Consider the following 16,855-nt stretch of genomic DNA (forward strand, 5'->3'; position numbering starts at 1 on the left):
TTATCAAGTCTGAAGCAATACTGACCAATTCAATGGAATTTACAGATTATATCTTAAAACACAGAATAGCTAAGAAGACAGTGCAGGGAGAGGAGGAGGTGTCGTAAAAATCATGAGGGGGGCTTAGGTAACAGGCAGACAGTGTCCAGTGTAGGAGAACAGACAGGGGAATATATAGCTATACATAGAGCATATACTGACATAAAGTTATATATCAACATTGAATCAATATCTATAAAGATGTGAAATTGTATATACAGGGCGAATACAAAAGTTAAAAAAAGACAAAAGTGTGGACATAGGCTTACCTGTGTACCTATGTATAAAGAATGTGGAATATACAATGTAATTGACTAAATGAAAGTACATTACAAAAATTTTTGATAATGTGTTAAGAATCCAGAGTCCACATTTAGTCCAGAATTAAACAGGTTGAAGTGCATTATCATTTTCATTTCAAAGGTTTTTCTTTCTATGGTGTTTTTGAAGTTGCCTCTGAGAATTTTGATTTTGAGGTTTTGGATGGAGTGGTCAGGTTGGGTGAAATGGTGACCAACAGGGGTGCAGTATTTAGTTTCACAGTGGTTTTTGATTGAGTGTCTGTGTAAGTTCATTCGAAGGTGCAGTTTTTGGCTTGTTTCTCCAATATAGCATCCCATTTCACATGCAGTGCAATGTATCATGTATACCACATTTGCAGATATACATGAATATGCCCCTTTAATGTTATAAGATTTATTATTGTGATTTGCTGTGCTGCTTTCACAAAAATGTTGACACAGTTAGCAGAGTGCTTTATAGCAGCACTTGGTTCCATTCTGAGTGTTCTTTTTCTCAAGGGGTAGCTTCCTATGTACCAGTTTCTGCTTTAGGTTTGGTGGTTGTCTGTATGCCAGGATTGGGGGTTTTGTAAAGATTTTTTTGAGTCTGGGATCCTCTAAGAGTAGTGGCTGTAAGTCTTTTATGATTTTTCGTATCCCTTCCACAGCAGGGTTGTATTTGACTACTAGTGGGATACGTGATATGTTTTTCTTCTCCCTGTATTGTAGTAAGTGTTCACGTGGAGTATTGAGGGCAGAGTTAATTTTTTTATTTATAATCCTTGTTTTGTAACCTTTTTCTCTGAATGATTAGGACAGTGTGATGAGGTGTTTGTCACCGTCCTTGGTATCTGAGCAAATTCTGTGGTATCTTGTAGCCTGACTGTAGATTATGGATTTTTTAATGTGATTGGGGTGGGAGCTGGAGCTGTGGAGGTAGCTGCATCTATCTGTTGGTTTCCTGTATACAGATGAGTGCAGTTTTCCATTTGTGATGGATATTGTTGTATCCAGGAAGCTGACACAGTCTCTAGAAAAGTTAATTTTAAGCTTGATTGATGCATGAAATAGATTAAATGATTTATGAAAATGTTCAAGGTTTTTTTCTCCTTCTTCTGTCCATATGATGAAAATATCATCAATGTAGCGAAAGTATACATACAGATACAATCTGTAAATTCCATTGAATTGGTCAGTATTGCTTCAGACTTGATAAAGGAAGGAACTCTTCCGAAAGCTTGTCAACTTATAAATGTATAGTTAGTCCAATAAAAAAAGTATCATTGCTCAATGCAATACTCTTGTTATTTTGATATCTAAATCTCTGGACTAACATGGCTACTCCAATCAACGTGTATATATATATATACATGATTATACATAGGGTCTCAAACTGGCATTATTTGCAAAGAATCGATTATTGTTGCCAAAGAATATAACCTTAAAAGACTCTCGATAAAGTTCATAAACAACAAACATAGCAATGGCAAGATATGTAGGTAGTGTGCCTCCTGCGTGAGCTGTACTTGTATGGAAAATGGCCCGCAACTCAAATGAGTTTGACACCCCTTATATATAGTTATAGTTAAATACAGATATATATATATATATATATATATATATATATATAGGAATATCTATTTAAAAATACAAAGAACATATTCCTCTATGTTAAGAACATTGGAATGTGAAATATTTACAGTAAATACATAGTTAAAATATTAATTAAAAATTAATATTGCATAAATATGCTTCTACATGTTTTCATCTACTTAACAGCAAATGGCTACAATGCACTTTATAGTATATGCCTATATATGTGTACATATGTTTTTATGTGTTTATATGTGTGTGTGTATATATATATATATATATATATATATATGTCTGTAAATACATATATACACATATAAATACATAAATACATATGTGTACATATATATATATATACACATATATATAGATATTTAGACGTCTAAGTATGTATCAATGTTAAAGCCCTTTGCCTGCCTTTTTTTCCTAACACCTGATCTCATATCTTTGAAACTTTATACATTTTTTGTGCAATATTTTTTAAATATTTTTTATTAGATGGTCTTATTATGAGTGTAAGTATACTTAGTGTACTTTTGATGTGTTTTGTGCCAATTTTTTTTTATTTTGTGGGACAGTTATCCGGCGTATTCTAGCATAAATCGTAATTGCGCTCATGCATTTGCATGTAATTTCAACTTGTAATATGAGCGCAATTTAACTTGCGTGCAAATGAACCAGAAAACACAATATAACATGCACAAATTATATCACTCCACTCCACATAATCTGGCCCAAAATTAACTAAATCTCTGTGTTAAAGTTCAAACAACCAAAAATGTTGAATGATTTATATAAATAATTTAGTTTAACATTTATGCTGCCCCATGTTTATTAAGATCTATCGGCTAGATTACGAGTCTTTCGTTATGAGCTGTGCGGTGCTAACAAGCATTTTTCTCTCACCGCTCACTTACCTAAAGCGCTGGTATTACGAGTTTTTACAAACCCGGCATTAAAAGGTAAGAAGTGAGCGTGGAGCAAAATTGAGCTCCATACCGCACTCCAATACCAGTGCTGCTTAAGTCAGCGGTGAGCTGGTCGTACGTGCTCGTGCACAATCTCCCCATAGACATCAATGGGGAGAGCCGGCTGAGAAAAAGTCTAACACCTGCAATAAAGCAGCATTATTCTTATTAACTCCTAATCTGCCGCTCCGGACACCGCCACCACCTATATTATACTTATTAACCCCTAATCTGCTGCCCCAACATTGCCGACACCTAATCTCCTGCTCCCAATGTCGCCACAACCTACCTACACTTATTAACCCCTAATATGCCGCCCCCAATGTCACAGCCACTATATTAAATGTATTAACCCCTAAATCTAAGTCTAACCCTAACACCCCTAACTTAAATATAATTTAAATAAATCTAAATAAAATTACTATCATTACCCCTAAACCACCGCACTCCCGCCTTGCAAACATTAAATATTATTAACCCCTAATCTGCCGTCCCTAACATCGCCGACACCTACCTACATTTATTAACCCCTAATCTTCCGCCCCAACGTCGCCGCCACTAAAGTTATTAACCCCTAAATCTAACCCTAATCCCTCTAACTTAAATATAATTTAAATAAATCAAAATAAAATTACTATAATTAACTAAATTATTCCTATTTAAAACTAAATACTTACCTGTAAAATAAACCCTAAGCTAGCTACAATATAACTAATAGTTACATTGCAGCTAGCTTAGGGTTTATTTTTGTTTTACAGGCAAGTTTGCATTTATTTTAACTAGGTAGAATAGTTACTAAATAGTTATTAACTATTTAATAACTACCTAGCTAAAATAAATACAAATTGACTTGTAAAATGAAACCTAACCTAAGTTACACTTACACCTAACAATACAATTAAATAAATTAAATTAAATTAGCTAAATCACAAAAAAACTTTCAGAAAATAAAAAAAATTACAGATCTTTAAACTAATTACACCTAATCTAAGAGCTCTATCAAAATAAAAAAGCCCCCCCAAAATAAAAAAAACCCTAGCCTAAACTAAACTACCAATAGCCCTTAAAAAGGCCTTTTGCGGGGCATTGCCCCAAAGAAATCAGATCTTTTACCTGTAAATAAAAATAAAAACAACCCCCCCAACAGTAAAACCTACCACCCACACAACCAACCCCCCAAATAAAAGCCTAATTAAAAAAACTAAGCTTCCCATCGTTTAAAGAGGATGCTCCGCGCCGGATGTCTTGAAGATGGAGCCGCTCCGCGAAGGAAGGATGAAGATAGAAGATGCTTTCTGGATGAAGACTTCTTCCCAACTGGAGGACCACTTCTGCCCATATGGAGGACCACTTCTGCCGGCTTCGTTGAGGAAATCTTGACGCTTGGATGAAGACTTCTCCCGGTAAGTGAAACTTGGGGGGGTTAGTGTTAGGATTTTTTAAGGTTGTATTGGGTGGGTTTATTTTTTAGGTTAGGGCTTTGGGCAGCAATAGAGCTAAATGCCCTTTTAAGGGAAATGCCCATCCAAATGCCCTTTTCAGGGCAATGGGGAGCTTAGGTTTTTTTAGTTAGTATTTTATTTGGGGGGTTGTTTGTATTTTGTTTTACAGGTAAAAGAGCTACTTTCTTTGGGGCAATGCCCCGCAAAAGGCCCTTTTAAGGGCTATTGTTAGTTTAGTTTATGCTAGGGCTTTTTTATTTTGGGTTTTTTTTTTTATTTTGATAGGGCACTTAGATTAGGTGTAATTAGTTTAAAGATCTGTAATTTGTTTTTTATTTTCTGTAATTTAGTGGGGGGGGTTGTGATTTAGCTAATTTAATTTATGTAATAGTATTTACACCCTGTTCCAAATTATTATGCAAATTCTATTTCAGTGTCACAAAGATTAAATTTTTTTTTTTTAGTTTAACTCATGGATGGCATTGTGTCTCAGGGCTATTTTGAACACTGAAAACAATCTCGGACACCTGTGATAATTAGATTGCCAGGTGAGCCCAATTAAAGGAAAAACTACTAAAGGAGGGTGTTCCACATTATTAAGCAGAACACCATTTTCAAGCAATATGGGGAAGAAAAAAAGATCTCTCTGCTGCCGAAAAGAGTGAAATAGTTCAATGCCTTGGACAAGGTATGAAAACATTAGATATTTCACGAAAACTTAAGCGTGATCATCACACTATTAAGAGATTTGTAGCTGATTCAGAGCACAGACGGGTTCGTGCAGATAAAGGCACATTGAGGAAGATTTCTGCCAGATCCATGCATCGGATCAAGAGAGCAGCTGCTAAAATACCATTACATAGCAGCAAACAGATATTTGAAGCTGCTGGTGCCTCTGGAGTCCCACGGACATCAAGGTGTAGAGTCCTCTAGAGTCTTGCAACTGTGCATAAACCTTCCATTCGGCCCGCACTAACCAATGCTCACAAGTAGAAACAGCTGCATTGGGCAGAAAAATACATGAAGACTAATTTTCAAACAGTCCTGTTCACTGATGAGTGCTGTGCAACCCTGGAAGGTCCAGATTGATGGAGTAGTGGATGGTTGGTGGACGGCCACACTGTTCCAACAAGGCTGCGACGTCAGCAAGGCGGTGGTGGAGTCATGTTTTGGGTCGGAATCATGGGAAGAGAGCTGGTCGGCCCCTTTAGGTGTAAAGATGACCTCTGCAAAGTATGTGGAGTTCCTGACTGACCACTTCCTTCCCTGGTACAGAAGGAAGAACTATGCTTTCCGTAATAAAATCATCTTCATGCAAGACAATGCACCATCTCATTCTGCAAAGAATACCTCTGTATCAATGGCTGCTATGGGGATAAAAGGAGAGAAAGTCATGGTGTGGCCTCCATCCTCCCCTGACATCAAACCTATTGAGAACCTTTGGAACATCCTTAAACAAAAGATCTATGAGGGTGGGAGGCAGTTTACATCCAAACAGCAGCTCTGGGAGGCTATTCTGACATCTTGCAAACAAATTCAAGCAGAAACTGTCCAAAAACTCACAAGTTCAATGGATGAAAGACTTGTGAAGCTGCTATCGAATAAGGGGTCCTATGTTAAAATATAACGTGACCTGTTAAAATGTTTAAAAAGTTAAAATGTTATTCAAAGTTTGATTGAAATAGCTTTTGATTTCAGTAAATATGCTGCAAACACAACCAATGACAATTTTCAGTTCTTTACAACCTATAAAGTGTTTTGAAACTTACTGTACATAATAATTTGGAACAGTTCATTGTAAGTTTTTTATTTTGAAAAAAAATACTGTTATCATTAGGAGGTTTGTTCAATAAAATTTGAATTGTACTCTTAATAGTTGATGACATGAGAATTATGCTGACTGTTGTTTACATCAATTATTTAGGTAAATGAGAAAGATATAATTGGCATAATAATTTGGAACAGGGTGTAATGTAGGGAATTTATTTAATTGTAATGTTAGGTGTTATTGTAACTTAGGTTAGGTTTTATTTTACAGGTAAATTTGTATTTATTTTAACTAGGTAGTTATTAAATAGTTAATAACTATTTAGTAACTATTCTACCTAGTTAAAATAAATACAAACTTGCCTGTAAAATAAAAATAAACCCTAAGCTGGCTACAATGTAACTATTAGTTATATTGTAGCTAGCTTAGGGTTTATTTTATAGGTAAGTATTTAGTTTTAAATAGGAATAATTTAGTTCATTTTATTTATATTTATTTAATTTAATTATATTTAAGTTAGGGGGTGTTAGGTTTAGGGTTAGACTTAGGTTTAAGGGGTAATACATTTAGAATAGTGGTGGCGACGTTGGGGATGGCAGATTAGGGGTTAATAAATATAATGTAGGTGTCGGCGATGTCTGGAGGGGAAGATTAGGGGTTAATAAGTACAATGTGGCGGTGATGTTAGGGGCGGCAGATTAGGGTTAATAATATTTAACTAGTGTTTGCGAGGCAGGAGTGCGGCGGTTTAGGGGTTAATATGTTTATTATAGTGGCGGCGATGTCCGGAGCGGCAAATTAGGGGTTAAAATTTTTATTATAGTGTTTGTGATGCGGGAGGGCCTCGGTATAAGAGTTAATAGGTAGTTTATGGGTGTTAGTGTACTTTTTAGCACTTTAGTTATGAGTTTTATGCTACGGCGTTGTAGTGTAAAACTCATAACTACTGACTTTAGATTGCGTTACGGATCTTGTCGGTATAGGGTGTACCGCTCACTTTTTGGCCTCTCAGGCCAAGCTTCTAATACCGGTGCTATGGAAGTCCCATAGAAAAAAGGGTTCACGAACTTTACGTAAGTCGGTTTGCGGTAAGGCCAAAAAAGTGTGCGGGACACCTATACCTGCAAGACTCGTAATAGCAGCGGGTGTTAAAAAGCAGCATTAGGACCTGTTAACGCTGCTTTTTTACCTTAACGCACAACTCGTAATCTAGCCGTAAGACTTTCCTTTTTTGACCATGTTATTTAAACTTTGTCTTTTGAAATATTGTAAGCACTGTATAATACCATTTATATAATTTTGAAAGCTAGAAATACTTGCATATTGCTGGTTTAAATTATTATTTGTGTAAAATTAAAATGTTAATATCGGACTGAAGAGGTCCTTTTGTGTCACTTGGTGGGTGCTTAGGGTGGGGTTGTAGTATCCATATGACTAAGAGCTGGGTTTATAGAGATTATGGATTATATTTTTCTGACTATATAATTGTGAAAGTTATGGAGTATTAAATACAGTTCTCACATACAAGCCAAATATTTGTGCAATTTACAGATTAACATTTTAAACAGGATTCAATGAAACATCTCATTACAGGCAGTTCAGTATAAGTAAAAGCAATACCTTTATGAATAAGGAATGACCTTGTAGGTTAGAATTCTTCCTTTTATTTATTTTTTACCCAATTTTTGCACAGCTTCAGCATACAAATTACTTTTATGTCCCTTTAAATATAAGCGTTAACTTAGATGTTTCCATCTGATACTTTTATATCTATATACCTTTCCCCTATACTTAGGATTGTATGGCCTGGTCAATAATGCAGGAAGATCAACCCCTATTGGACCTACTGACTGGCTGGACATGGAGGATTTCCATCGAGTTCTTGATGTCAATCTCATTGGCCTCATTGAAGTCACATTGAAATTTTTACCTCTTATAAAAAAAGCCCAAGGACGTATAGTCAATGTGGCCAGTGTTATGGGAAGACTGGCATTTGGGGGTGGTGGTTACTGCTTGTCAAAATGTGGTGTGGAGTCCTTTTCAGATAGCTTAAGGTAAGTAACCATTTAAAGAAATTAAACACTCTTTATCAATTATATAGTTTATTTGAAGGGACATAGATATTTTTTTAAATGTACACTCTAAGTCGAGAAAGTCTAATTTTATTTCCATGTACCTTCAATTATCAACAAATACAACATAGACTGCTCTTTATTTAGCTGATCAAATTGACATATTTGAGTAGCTTTTCATACTTGACATTTATTCATCAAGGTTAAAATATATTGAAGAATTAGATTTACATTATTGTGTTAGAGTATTAGAGAAATATACATTGGACCAGATTGCAAGAGGGACAGTAAGTTTTTTTTACGCTCGCAACGCTAACATCGCTCAAAGTAAAATTTTAATGCGGGCAGTTTAGTGCTCATATTAAAAGTTGAAAGTAAAAAGTTAGTGCACAAGCAAAAGATCATTCGTGCTAACTTCAGGACTTTGGCTATTAAAAGCTAACACTTATCGCTGCCCCGCTAACCTGACATCACATTAAACCAACAGCGCTAAAGCCAAAAGATAGTTATGAACACTTTACAATCCAATGTTCGAAAGAAAAATTTCTTTTTTTTTAAATATGTATCTATACCTATATGAATATATATATATATATATATATATATATATATATATATATATACTATCCTACTATCCTCAAGTGTCTGCACTCACAATTCTTACTGGTCAACCTGGGTGCAAAGTTAAATTCTTCAATAGTAGTATAAGCAGGGACTGCCCTCGCTGGATTTGGATAAATCAAATATATATATATATAGTAGTGTTGCTGGATTTGCATAAATAAAGTGATGTTTAACCATAAATTAAACTTCACTTGATGTATCCAAATCCAGTGATACAACTATTTTATATATATATATATATATATATATATATATATATATATGAAAATACATAGACCAATGAAAAACATTGGAATATAAAGTATTTCTATTAAAAACACATTTAAAAATATTTAAATTAAAGAAAAAATATATTTCATGTTTAAAGGTATTTGATTGGAAAGGGCACCAAAGTGTGTGTGTATATATATATATATATATATATATATATATATAAATATATGTGTGTGTGTGTGTGTGTGTATACATGTGTATACATATGTATATACTGTATGTGTTTATGTATGTATATACATTTTTGCACATATTAACACATAAGTACACACACATATATATATATATATATATATATATATATATATATATATATATATATATATATATATATACAGGGAGTGCAGAATTATTAGGCAAATGAGTATTTTGACCACATCATCCTCTTTATGCATGTTGTCTTACTCCAAGCTGTATAGGCTCGAAAGCCTACTACCAATTAAGCATATTAGGTGATGTGCATCTCTGTAATGAGAAGGGGTATGGTCTAATGACATCAACACCCATAATTATTAGGCAACTTCCTTTCCTTTGGTAAATTGGGTCAAAAGAAGGACTTGACAGGCTCAGAAAAGTCAAAAATAGTGAGATATCTTGCAGAGGGATGCAGCACTCTTAAAATTGCAAAGCTTCTGAAGCGTGATCATCGAACAATCAAGCGTTTCATTCAAAATAGTCAACAGGGTCGCAAGAAGCGTGTGGAAAAACCAAGGCGCAAAATAACTGCCCATGAACTGAGAAAAGTCAAGCGTGCAGCTGCCAAGATGCCACTTGCCACCAGTTTGGCCATATTTCAGAGCTGCAACATCACTGGAGTGCCCAAAAGCACAAGGTGTGCAATACTCAGAGACATGGCCAAGGTAAGAGAGGCTGAAAGACGACCACCACTGAACAAGACACACAAGCTGAAATGTCAAGACTGGGCCAAGAAATATCTCAAGACTGATTTTTCTAAGGTTTTATGGACTGATGAAATGAGAGTGAGTCTTGATGGGCCAGATGGATGGGCCCGTGGCTGGATTGGTAAAGGGCAGAGAGCTCCAGTCCGACTCAGACGCCAGCAAGGTGGAGGTGGAGTACTGGTTTGGGCTGGTATCATCAAAGATGAGCTTGTGGGGCCTTTTTGGGTTGAGGATGGAGTCAAGCTCAACTCCCAGTCCTACTGCCAGTTTCTGGAAGACACCTTCTTCAAGCAGTGGTACAGGAAGAAGTTTGCATCCTTCAAGAAAAACATGATTTTCATGCAGGACAATGCTCCATCACACGCGTCCAAGTACTCCACAGCGTGGCTGGCAAGAAAGGGTATAAAAGAAGAAAATCTAATGACATGGCCTCCTTGTTCACCTGATCTGAACCCCATTGAGAACCTGTGGTCCATCATCAAATGTGAGATTTACAAGGAGGGAAAACAGTACACCTCTCTGAACAGTGTCTGGGAGGCTGTGGTTGCTGCTGCACGCAATGTTGATGGTGAACAGATCAAAACACTGACAGAATCCATGGATGGCAGGCTTTTGAGTGTCCTTGCAAAGAAAGGTGGCTATATTGGTCACTGATTTGTTTTTGTTTTGTTTTTGAATGTCAGAAATGTATATTTGTGAATGTTGAGATGTTATATTGGTTTCACTGGTAAAAATAAATAATTGAAATGGGTATATATTTGTTTTTTGTTAAGTTGCCTAATAATTATGCACAGTAATAGTCACCTGCACACACAGATATCCCCCTAAAATAGCTAAAACTAAAAACAAACTAAAAACTACTTCCAAAAATATTCAGCTTTGATATTAATGAGTTTTTTTGGGTTCATTGAGAACATGGTTGTTGTTCAATAATAAAATTAATCCTCAAAAATTCAACTTGCCTAATAATTCTGCACTCCCTGTATATATATATATACATATATATATATATATATATATATATATATATATATATATATATGTGTGTGTGTGTGTGTGTATACGTGTGTATACATATGTATATACTGTATGTGTTTATGTATGTATATACATTTTTGCACATATTAACACATAAATACACATATATACACATACATATATATATATTAAAAAAAAAAATAACCCTTACACTTTATGCTAGATCTGAAGCTGCACCAACACTTTAAGCACAGTTTTTGTTGCACTCGAGCGCAATTGTTTACTTATAACATGCACATTGGCGTGGTCGCATATTGCTTATCGCATCCTGCACTATTATTAGCAGCACACCACATGTAATGTAGCCTATTGCTATTTCTTCTATATGTATATTTTTCTTTGGAAATATTTATTGGAAAAAATAATAAATCATTACTATGTTCCTGAAAATAATTTCCTATGTGACAGAAATACATATAAATTTCATTAAATTATTTCAGTGCTACTTGTTTGGTGAAAAAAGGAGAATGGCATCCTGAAGACACAAATAGATCCCCAAATAGTAAAAAAAAGCAAAACCTTTATGTCGGAAAAAAAAGATATTTGTATTATATATAAAAAAAGTAGCATGGCATTCACATTAGGAATGAGATTATTAAACTAAATAAATCATATTGCAGAATAAACACCTCTTGCTTTTGTGTTAAAATGTATTTTATCCAGTGCTTCCTACAGAGGACAAAAAGCAAAACCTGCAACTTATGTTTTCAAAATGAAAATGAAATAATTATATTTTGTTTTGTTTATTTTTACACAAAGGCAAGAGGTTTCTTATTTCCCTTTAATTTTGTTTTGGTGGGAACGGTTAGAAATGGTGGCAAAAGTGCTCTCAGAGACAGGGAGTGGGTTGGGCCAAGGTACGTTTCATTTATCTCCTTCTTTAAAGGGACAGTCTACGGCAAAATTGTTATTGTTTAAAAACATAGATGGCTTTCCAGCCTCCTCTAAGAACCAGTGTGTGGTTTGAAATGTTGTGGAATTTCTTTATGGACCCTGTGGAAAAGAAATAAAGGTATTTTAAATGATATCCTGGAGGCTGGAAATCCATTTATTTGAATACTACATTGGGACTTGGCTAGTCCTGCTCCGTGCCACAGGACAGATATATACAGGTGCTGTCTCCCACACTACTAATTAAAAACATAGATAACGCCTTTACTACCCATTCCCCAGCTTTGCACAACCAACACTGTTACATTAATATACTTTATAGCATTTAAACCTCTACATTTCTGCCTGTTTCTAAGCCACTACATACAGCCTCCTAGCACATGCTTTTTAATCACAACAAGAGACTGCTAAATCATGTCTGCCATATTGATAACATTGTGCTCTCTCCCTTATTTAGATATTAAATAAAAAAGTCATGTTATCAGGGGGCTGTCAAAAGAGGCTTAGATACAAGGTAATCACTGAGGTAAAAAGTGTATTATTATAACTGTGTTGGTTATGCAAAACTGGGGAATGGGTAATAAAGGGATTATCTAACTTTTTAAACAATAACAATTCTGGGGTAGACTGTCCCTTTAATTTTCTTAGCTTAAACCTAACAGCTATGTTCCCCAATCCAAAACCACAAACCCTGCTGCTAGCCCTAATTTGTACCTTGATCACATTGGCGACCTGAAAACAGACAATTTCTCCATGTAATTTTACATTGCGTCATCAAATTTAAGCAAAAAATAGTACAACTGTTTTGTTTTAAGCAGACAAAGATACACATTTTTATGCTATAGATGTATAGCATTATTAAAGGGCCATAATACCCAAATGTTTAAACACTTGAAAGAGATGCAGCATAGCTGTAAAAAGCTGACTAGAAAATATCACCTGAACATCTCTATGTAAAAAAGAAAGATATTTTACCTCAAAAGTTCCTCAGTAGCCACCTCCCATTGTAAAGGATTTCTAAGCAGCATTTTAGTGTGTCTGTCCTAGGACAGCTGAAGGGATGAGCCTCGTGCACTCTCATATTATTTCACCAATCAGGTAAAGGAAGTTTACAATGAAATCTCATGAGAGTCAAGTCAAATCTCATGAGATCACAGTAAAAGTTCATGACCTCAGCACTGCTGATGCTGATTGGCTGCTGTTCATTTCTTCATTTATTTATTTTTTTACCTGCAGTTGGGAGCAGTTGAGTATAACTTTTTTACACAGAACTTACTCTGCTGAGCTGCGGAGATTGTGAGATAAAATATCTTCCTTTTTTACATAGAGATGCTCAGGTGATATTTTCCTGTCAGCTTTTTACAGTTATACTGCATCAGTTTCAAGTGATTTAGCATATGAGTATTATGTCCCTTTAAGCTGACTGTATATATTTAGTTTATTGTAGTATTGTACTAATAAATATCTACATACATTATTTGTAGGAGAGACATGCAGCATTTTGGAGTAAAAGTCAGCATTATTGAGCCTGGTTTCTTTAAGACTGGAGTAACAAGCCTTGAAATCATTGAAAAGGATTTACATCGACTTTGGGATCGACTAACACCAGAGGTCAAATGTTCATATGGAGATAAATACTTTACAAACTGTAAGTAAATGTAGAGATGCATGTGATTAATATTTCATTTTTGGCACCCAATTCTGTGTGATTATTTACAGAAATCTATATCCATTTGAAGTTTCCTCCATTTGCACACTAAGTATATTGTTTCTGGAACTTATAGGTTGCACTTGCATTTGCCTATTCAGTCACCTTAAGCATCCTATGTGAAGATTTGTTCAAATCTGTATTGTCAAAGACAAGTAAATAATCTCCTCAATCAATACTAGACATGTGCATGGCGAAAAAATTCGGTTTGGTTCGATTCGGAATTTTTCGAACTTCGGTTCGGATCGATTAGAATTCGGAAAATTTTTAATTGATTAGTTTCGGATTCATTCGGATTCGAAGAAATTCAGTTCGATTCGATTCGGTTCGGTTCGGAAATTCGGAATTTCGGTAAGTGTTAGGTAGGATTAGACTAGTATTATGTACTGTATATTAGGTGTAACCCATAGCAGAGTGATATAACCTAATATACTGTACAATACTAGTGTAATCCATGGCCATCCGAATTTACAGAATAAATCCGAAGAAATTCGGCAGTATTTTAATTCGGAAATTCGGTTCGATCCGAATCACCGAATTTTCCAAATTTTCAGAATTTCCGAATCGAACCGAACCAAATTGCCCATATCTAATCAATACAGTAATATACAATACAAACTTAGCTCCATCGAATGCCATTGCCTACATACACATTATTGTTTCATTGGCACCTAGATGCACTTCAGGGTCCAGGGATTGATTTGTGTCCCTGCATGCCACTTAAAACATTCTCTGTACTCCTTATTCACTTAACATTTTGTAATTCAACCCCACCAGACAAAGGCCTAGATTTAACTAAACTGGTTTGTAAAACTGATATCTCTCTGAAAAAACGTACCACAACTTCATCACTCGAAAATGGCAGAATTCTTGAAACCCAAAAATTTTCTTTTATGATTTAGGTAGAACATACAATTTTAAATACCTTTACAGTTTATTTCTATTATCAAATTTGCGTCATTCTCTTTGTATCATTTGTTGAAGGAGCAGCAGTGCACCAATCAGCAGCTAGAACCTATGTTCTTTACTGCTCCTGAGCTTACCTAGATAAACATTTCAACAAAGGATAACAAGAGAAGTAAGCAAATGAAATAATAGTAGTAAATTGGAAAGTTGCATAAAATTGTATGCTCTGTCTAAATCATGAATGTCTAATTATGACTTTACTGTCCCTTTAAGTTCCATTCCTTATGAGTTCCACAGTCAATGATACTGGAATCAGGAAAGTGCCCTCAAACCAGTATTACACAGACTTATTACAGCAGAAAAAATACAGCAATAAAACTGGAGAGTAATAAAAGCAACAAACAAAAAGTAAAATGTTATCAACTTTGAAATAGCAAGACAAGATACTTAACCAGGGCAATTATATCTCTTTGTTAAAGGAACACTAAAGTCAAAATAAAACGTTCATGATTCAGGAAGAACATGCAGTTTTAAGAGACTTTCAAATTTACTTCTATTATCAAATGTTGTACTTTCTTTTTATATTCACACTTTCTGAGGCACCAGTTCACAGGGTATACTATACTAGTCTGTGATTGGCTGATGGCTGTCACATGATACAAGGAGCAAATGGGGGGAAAAGTAAATTTGTCAGAAAAAAATCTACTGCTTATTTGAAATTCAGAGTAAGGGTTATTGCATTGTATTTTTATTATGCACTTGTTCATGATGCAATTCTACTGTATGTAGTGGTTCTTTAAATTCTGCATGCTGAGAATTTTGATCAATCCCTTAAAGGGACAGTCTAGTCAAAATTAAACTTTCATGATTCAGATAGGACATGCAATTTTAAACAACTTTCCAATTTACTTCTATTATCTAATTTGCTCAATTCTTTAGATATCCTTTGTTGAAGAAATAGCAATGTGCATGTGTGAGCCAATCACACAAGGCCTTTATGTGCAGCAACCAATCAGCAGCTACTGAGCATATCTAGATATGCTTTTCAGCAAGTGATATCAAGAGAATGAAGCAAATTAGATAATAGAAGTAAATTAGAAAGTTGTTTAAACATGCTCTTTCTAAATCACGAAAGAAAAAAATGGGTTTCATGTCCCTTTAAAGGGACAGTAAACCTTAAAAATAATGTTATATAATTCTGCACATAGTGCAGAATTATATAACATTATATTAGCCAAATATTATTTAAACGTAATTTAAATTAAGCTGCAGTTAGTCTTATGGCGCGGTCGGGCCAGGCTGTGACTATACAGCTGGCCCGATGCGCTGAGGAAATATAACAGACCCGCTCAGCAGAGAGCAGAGAGCGGGTCTGTGAAACAGCGCTTTCTTTTAAAAATTAATAGGGGAAATTACGTTTAAATAATGTTTGGCTAATATAATGTTATATAATTCTGCACTATGTGCAGAATTATATAACATTATTTTTAAGGTTTACTGTCCCTTTAATGTCAATGTAGAATTATCATTGCTAAACTTAGTTTATCAGTTATTTAGAGTATCTAACACTGTGCATCTCTGTACATATATAGTATATATAATATATTAACAAATCAGGGGTTAAACCTAAAGGCCCTGATGATAAAAGGATCATCAGGCCAACAAGAAAAGGCTTTTTAGTTTCACCAGTCTCCCATTCTATGGCCTAGATTTAGAGTTTTGTCGGTAACGACCCGCGTAGCTAACGCTGGCTTTTTTCTGGCCGCACCTTTTAAATACCTCTGGTATTGAGAGTTCACAGAATGGCTGCGTTAGGCTCCAAAAAGGGAGCGTAGAGCATAATTTAACGCCACTGCAACTCTCGATACCAGAGTTGCTTACGGACGCGGCCAGCTTCAAAAACGTGCTCGTGCACGATTCCCCCATAGAAAACAATGGGGCTGTTTGAGCTGAAAAAAAAACCTAACACCTGCAAAAAAGCCGCGTTCAGCTCCTAACGCAGCCCCATTGTTGTCTATGGGGAAACACTTCCTACATCTGCACCTAACACCCTAACATGTACCCCGAGTCTAAACACCCCTAACCTTACACTTATTAACCCCTATTCTGCCGCCCCTGCTATCGCTGACCCCTGCATATTATTTTTAACCCCTAATCTGCCGCTCCGTAAACCGCCGCTACTTACATTATCCCTATGTACCCCTAATCTGCTGCCCCTAGCACCGCCGACCCCTATATTATATTTATTAACCCCTAATCTGCCCCCCACAACGTCGCCTCCACCTGCCTACACTTATTAAACCCTAATCTGCCGAGCGGACCGCACCGCTATTATAATAAAGTTATTAAC

At 35.5% G+C, this 16,855-nt stretch overlaps 1 protein-coding gene across 1 annotated transcript in view; it reads left to right on the forward strand.

The window, feature by feature from the left end:
- LOC128658343 (retinol dehydrogenase 16-like) overlaps positions 1-16,855 on the forward strand; it is a 42,994-nt gene that overhangs the window by 12,921 nt on the left and 13,218 nt on the right. The window contains exons 5-6 of the mRNA XM_053712834.1: positions 7,887-8,145; positions 13,376-13,539. Coding sequence (XP_053568809.1) covers positions 7,887-8,145; positions 13,376-13,539 — 423 coding nt within the window. The remainder of the gene's footprint in view (positions 1-7,886; positions 8,146-13,375; positions 13,540-16,855) is intronic.

Source organism: Bombina bombina, chromosome 1 (assembly GCF_027579735.1).
Source record: "Bombina bombina isolate aBomBom1 chromosome 1, aBomBom1.pri, whole genome shotgun sequence".
In the NCBI taxonomy this organism is placed as follows: domain Eukaryota; kingdom Metazoa; phylum Chordata; class Amphibia; order Anura; family Bombinatoridae; genus Bombina; species Bombina bombina.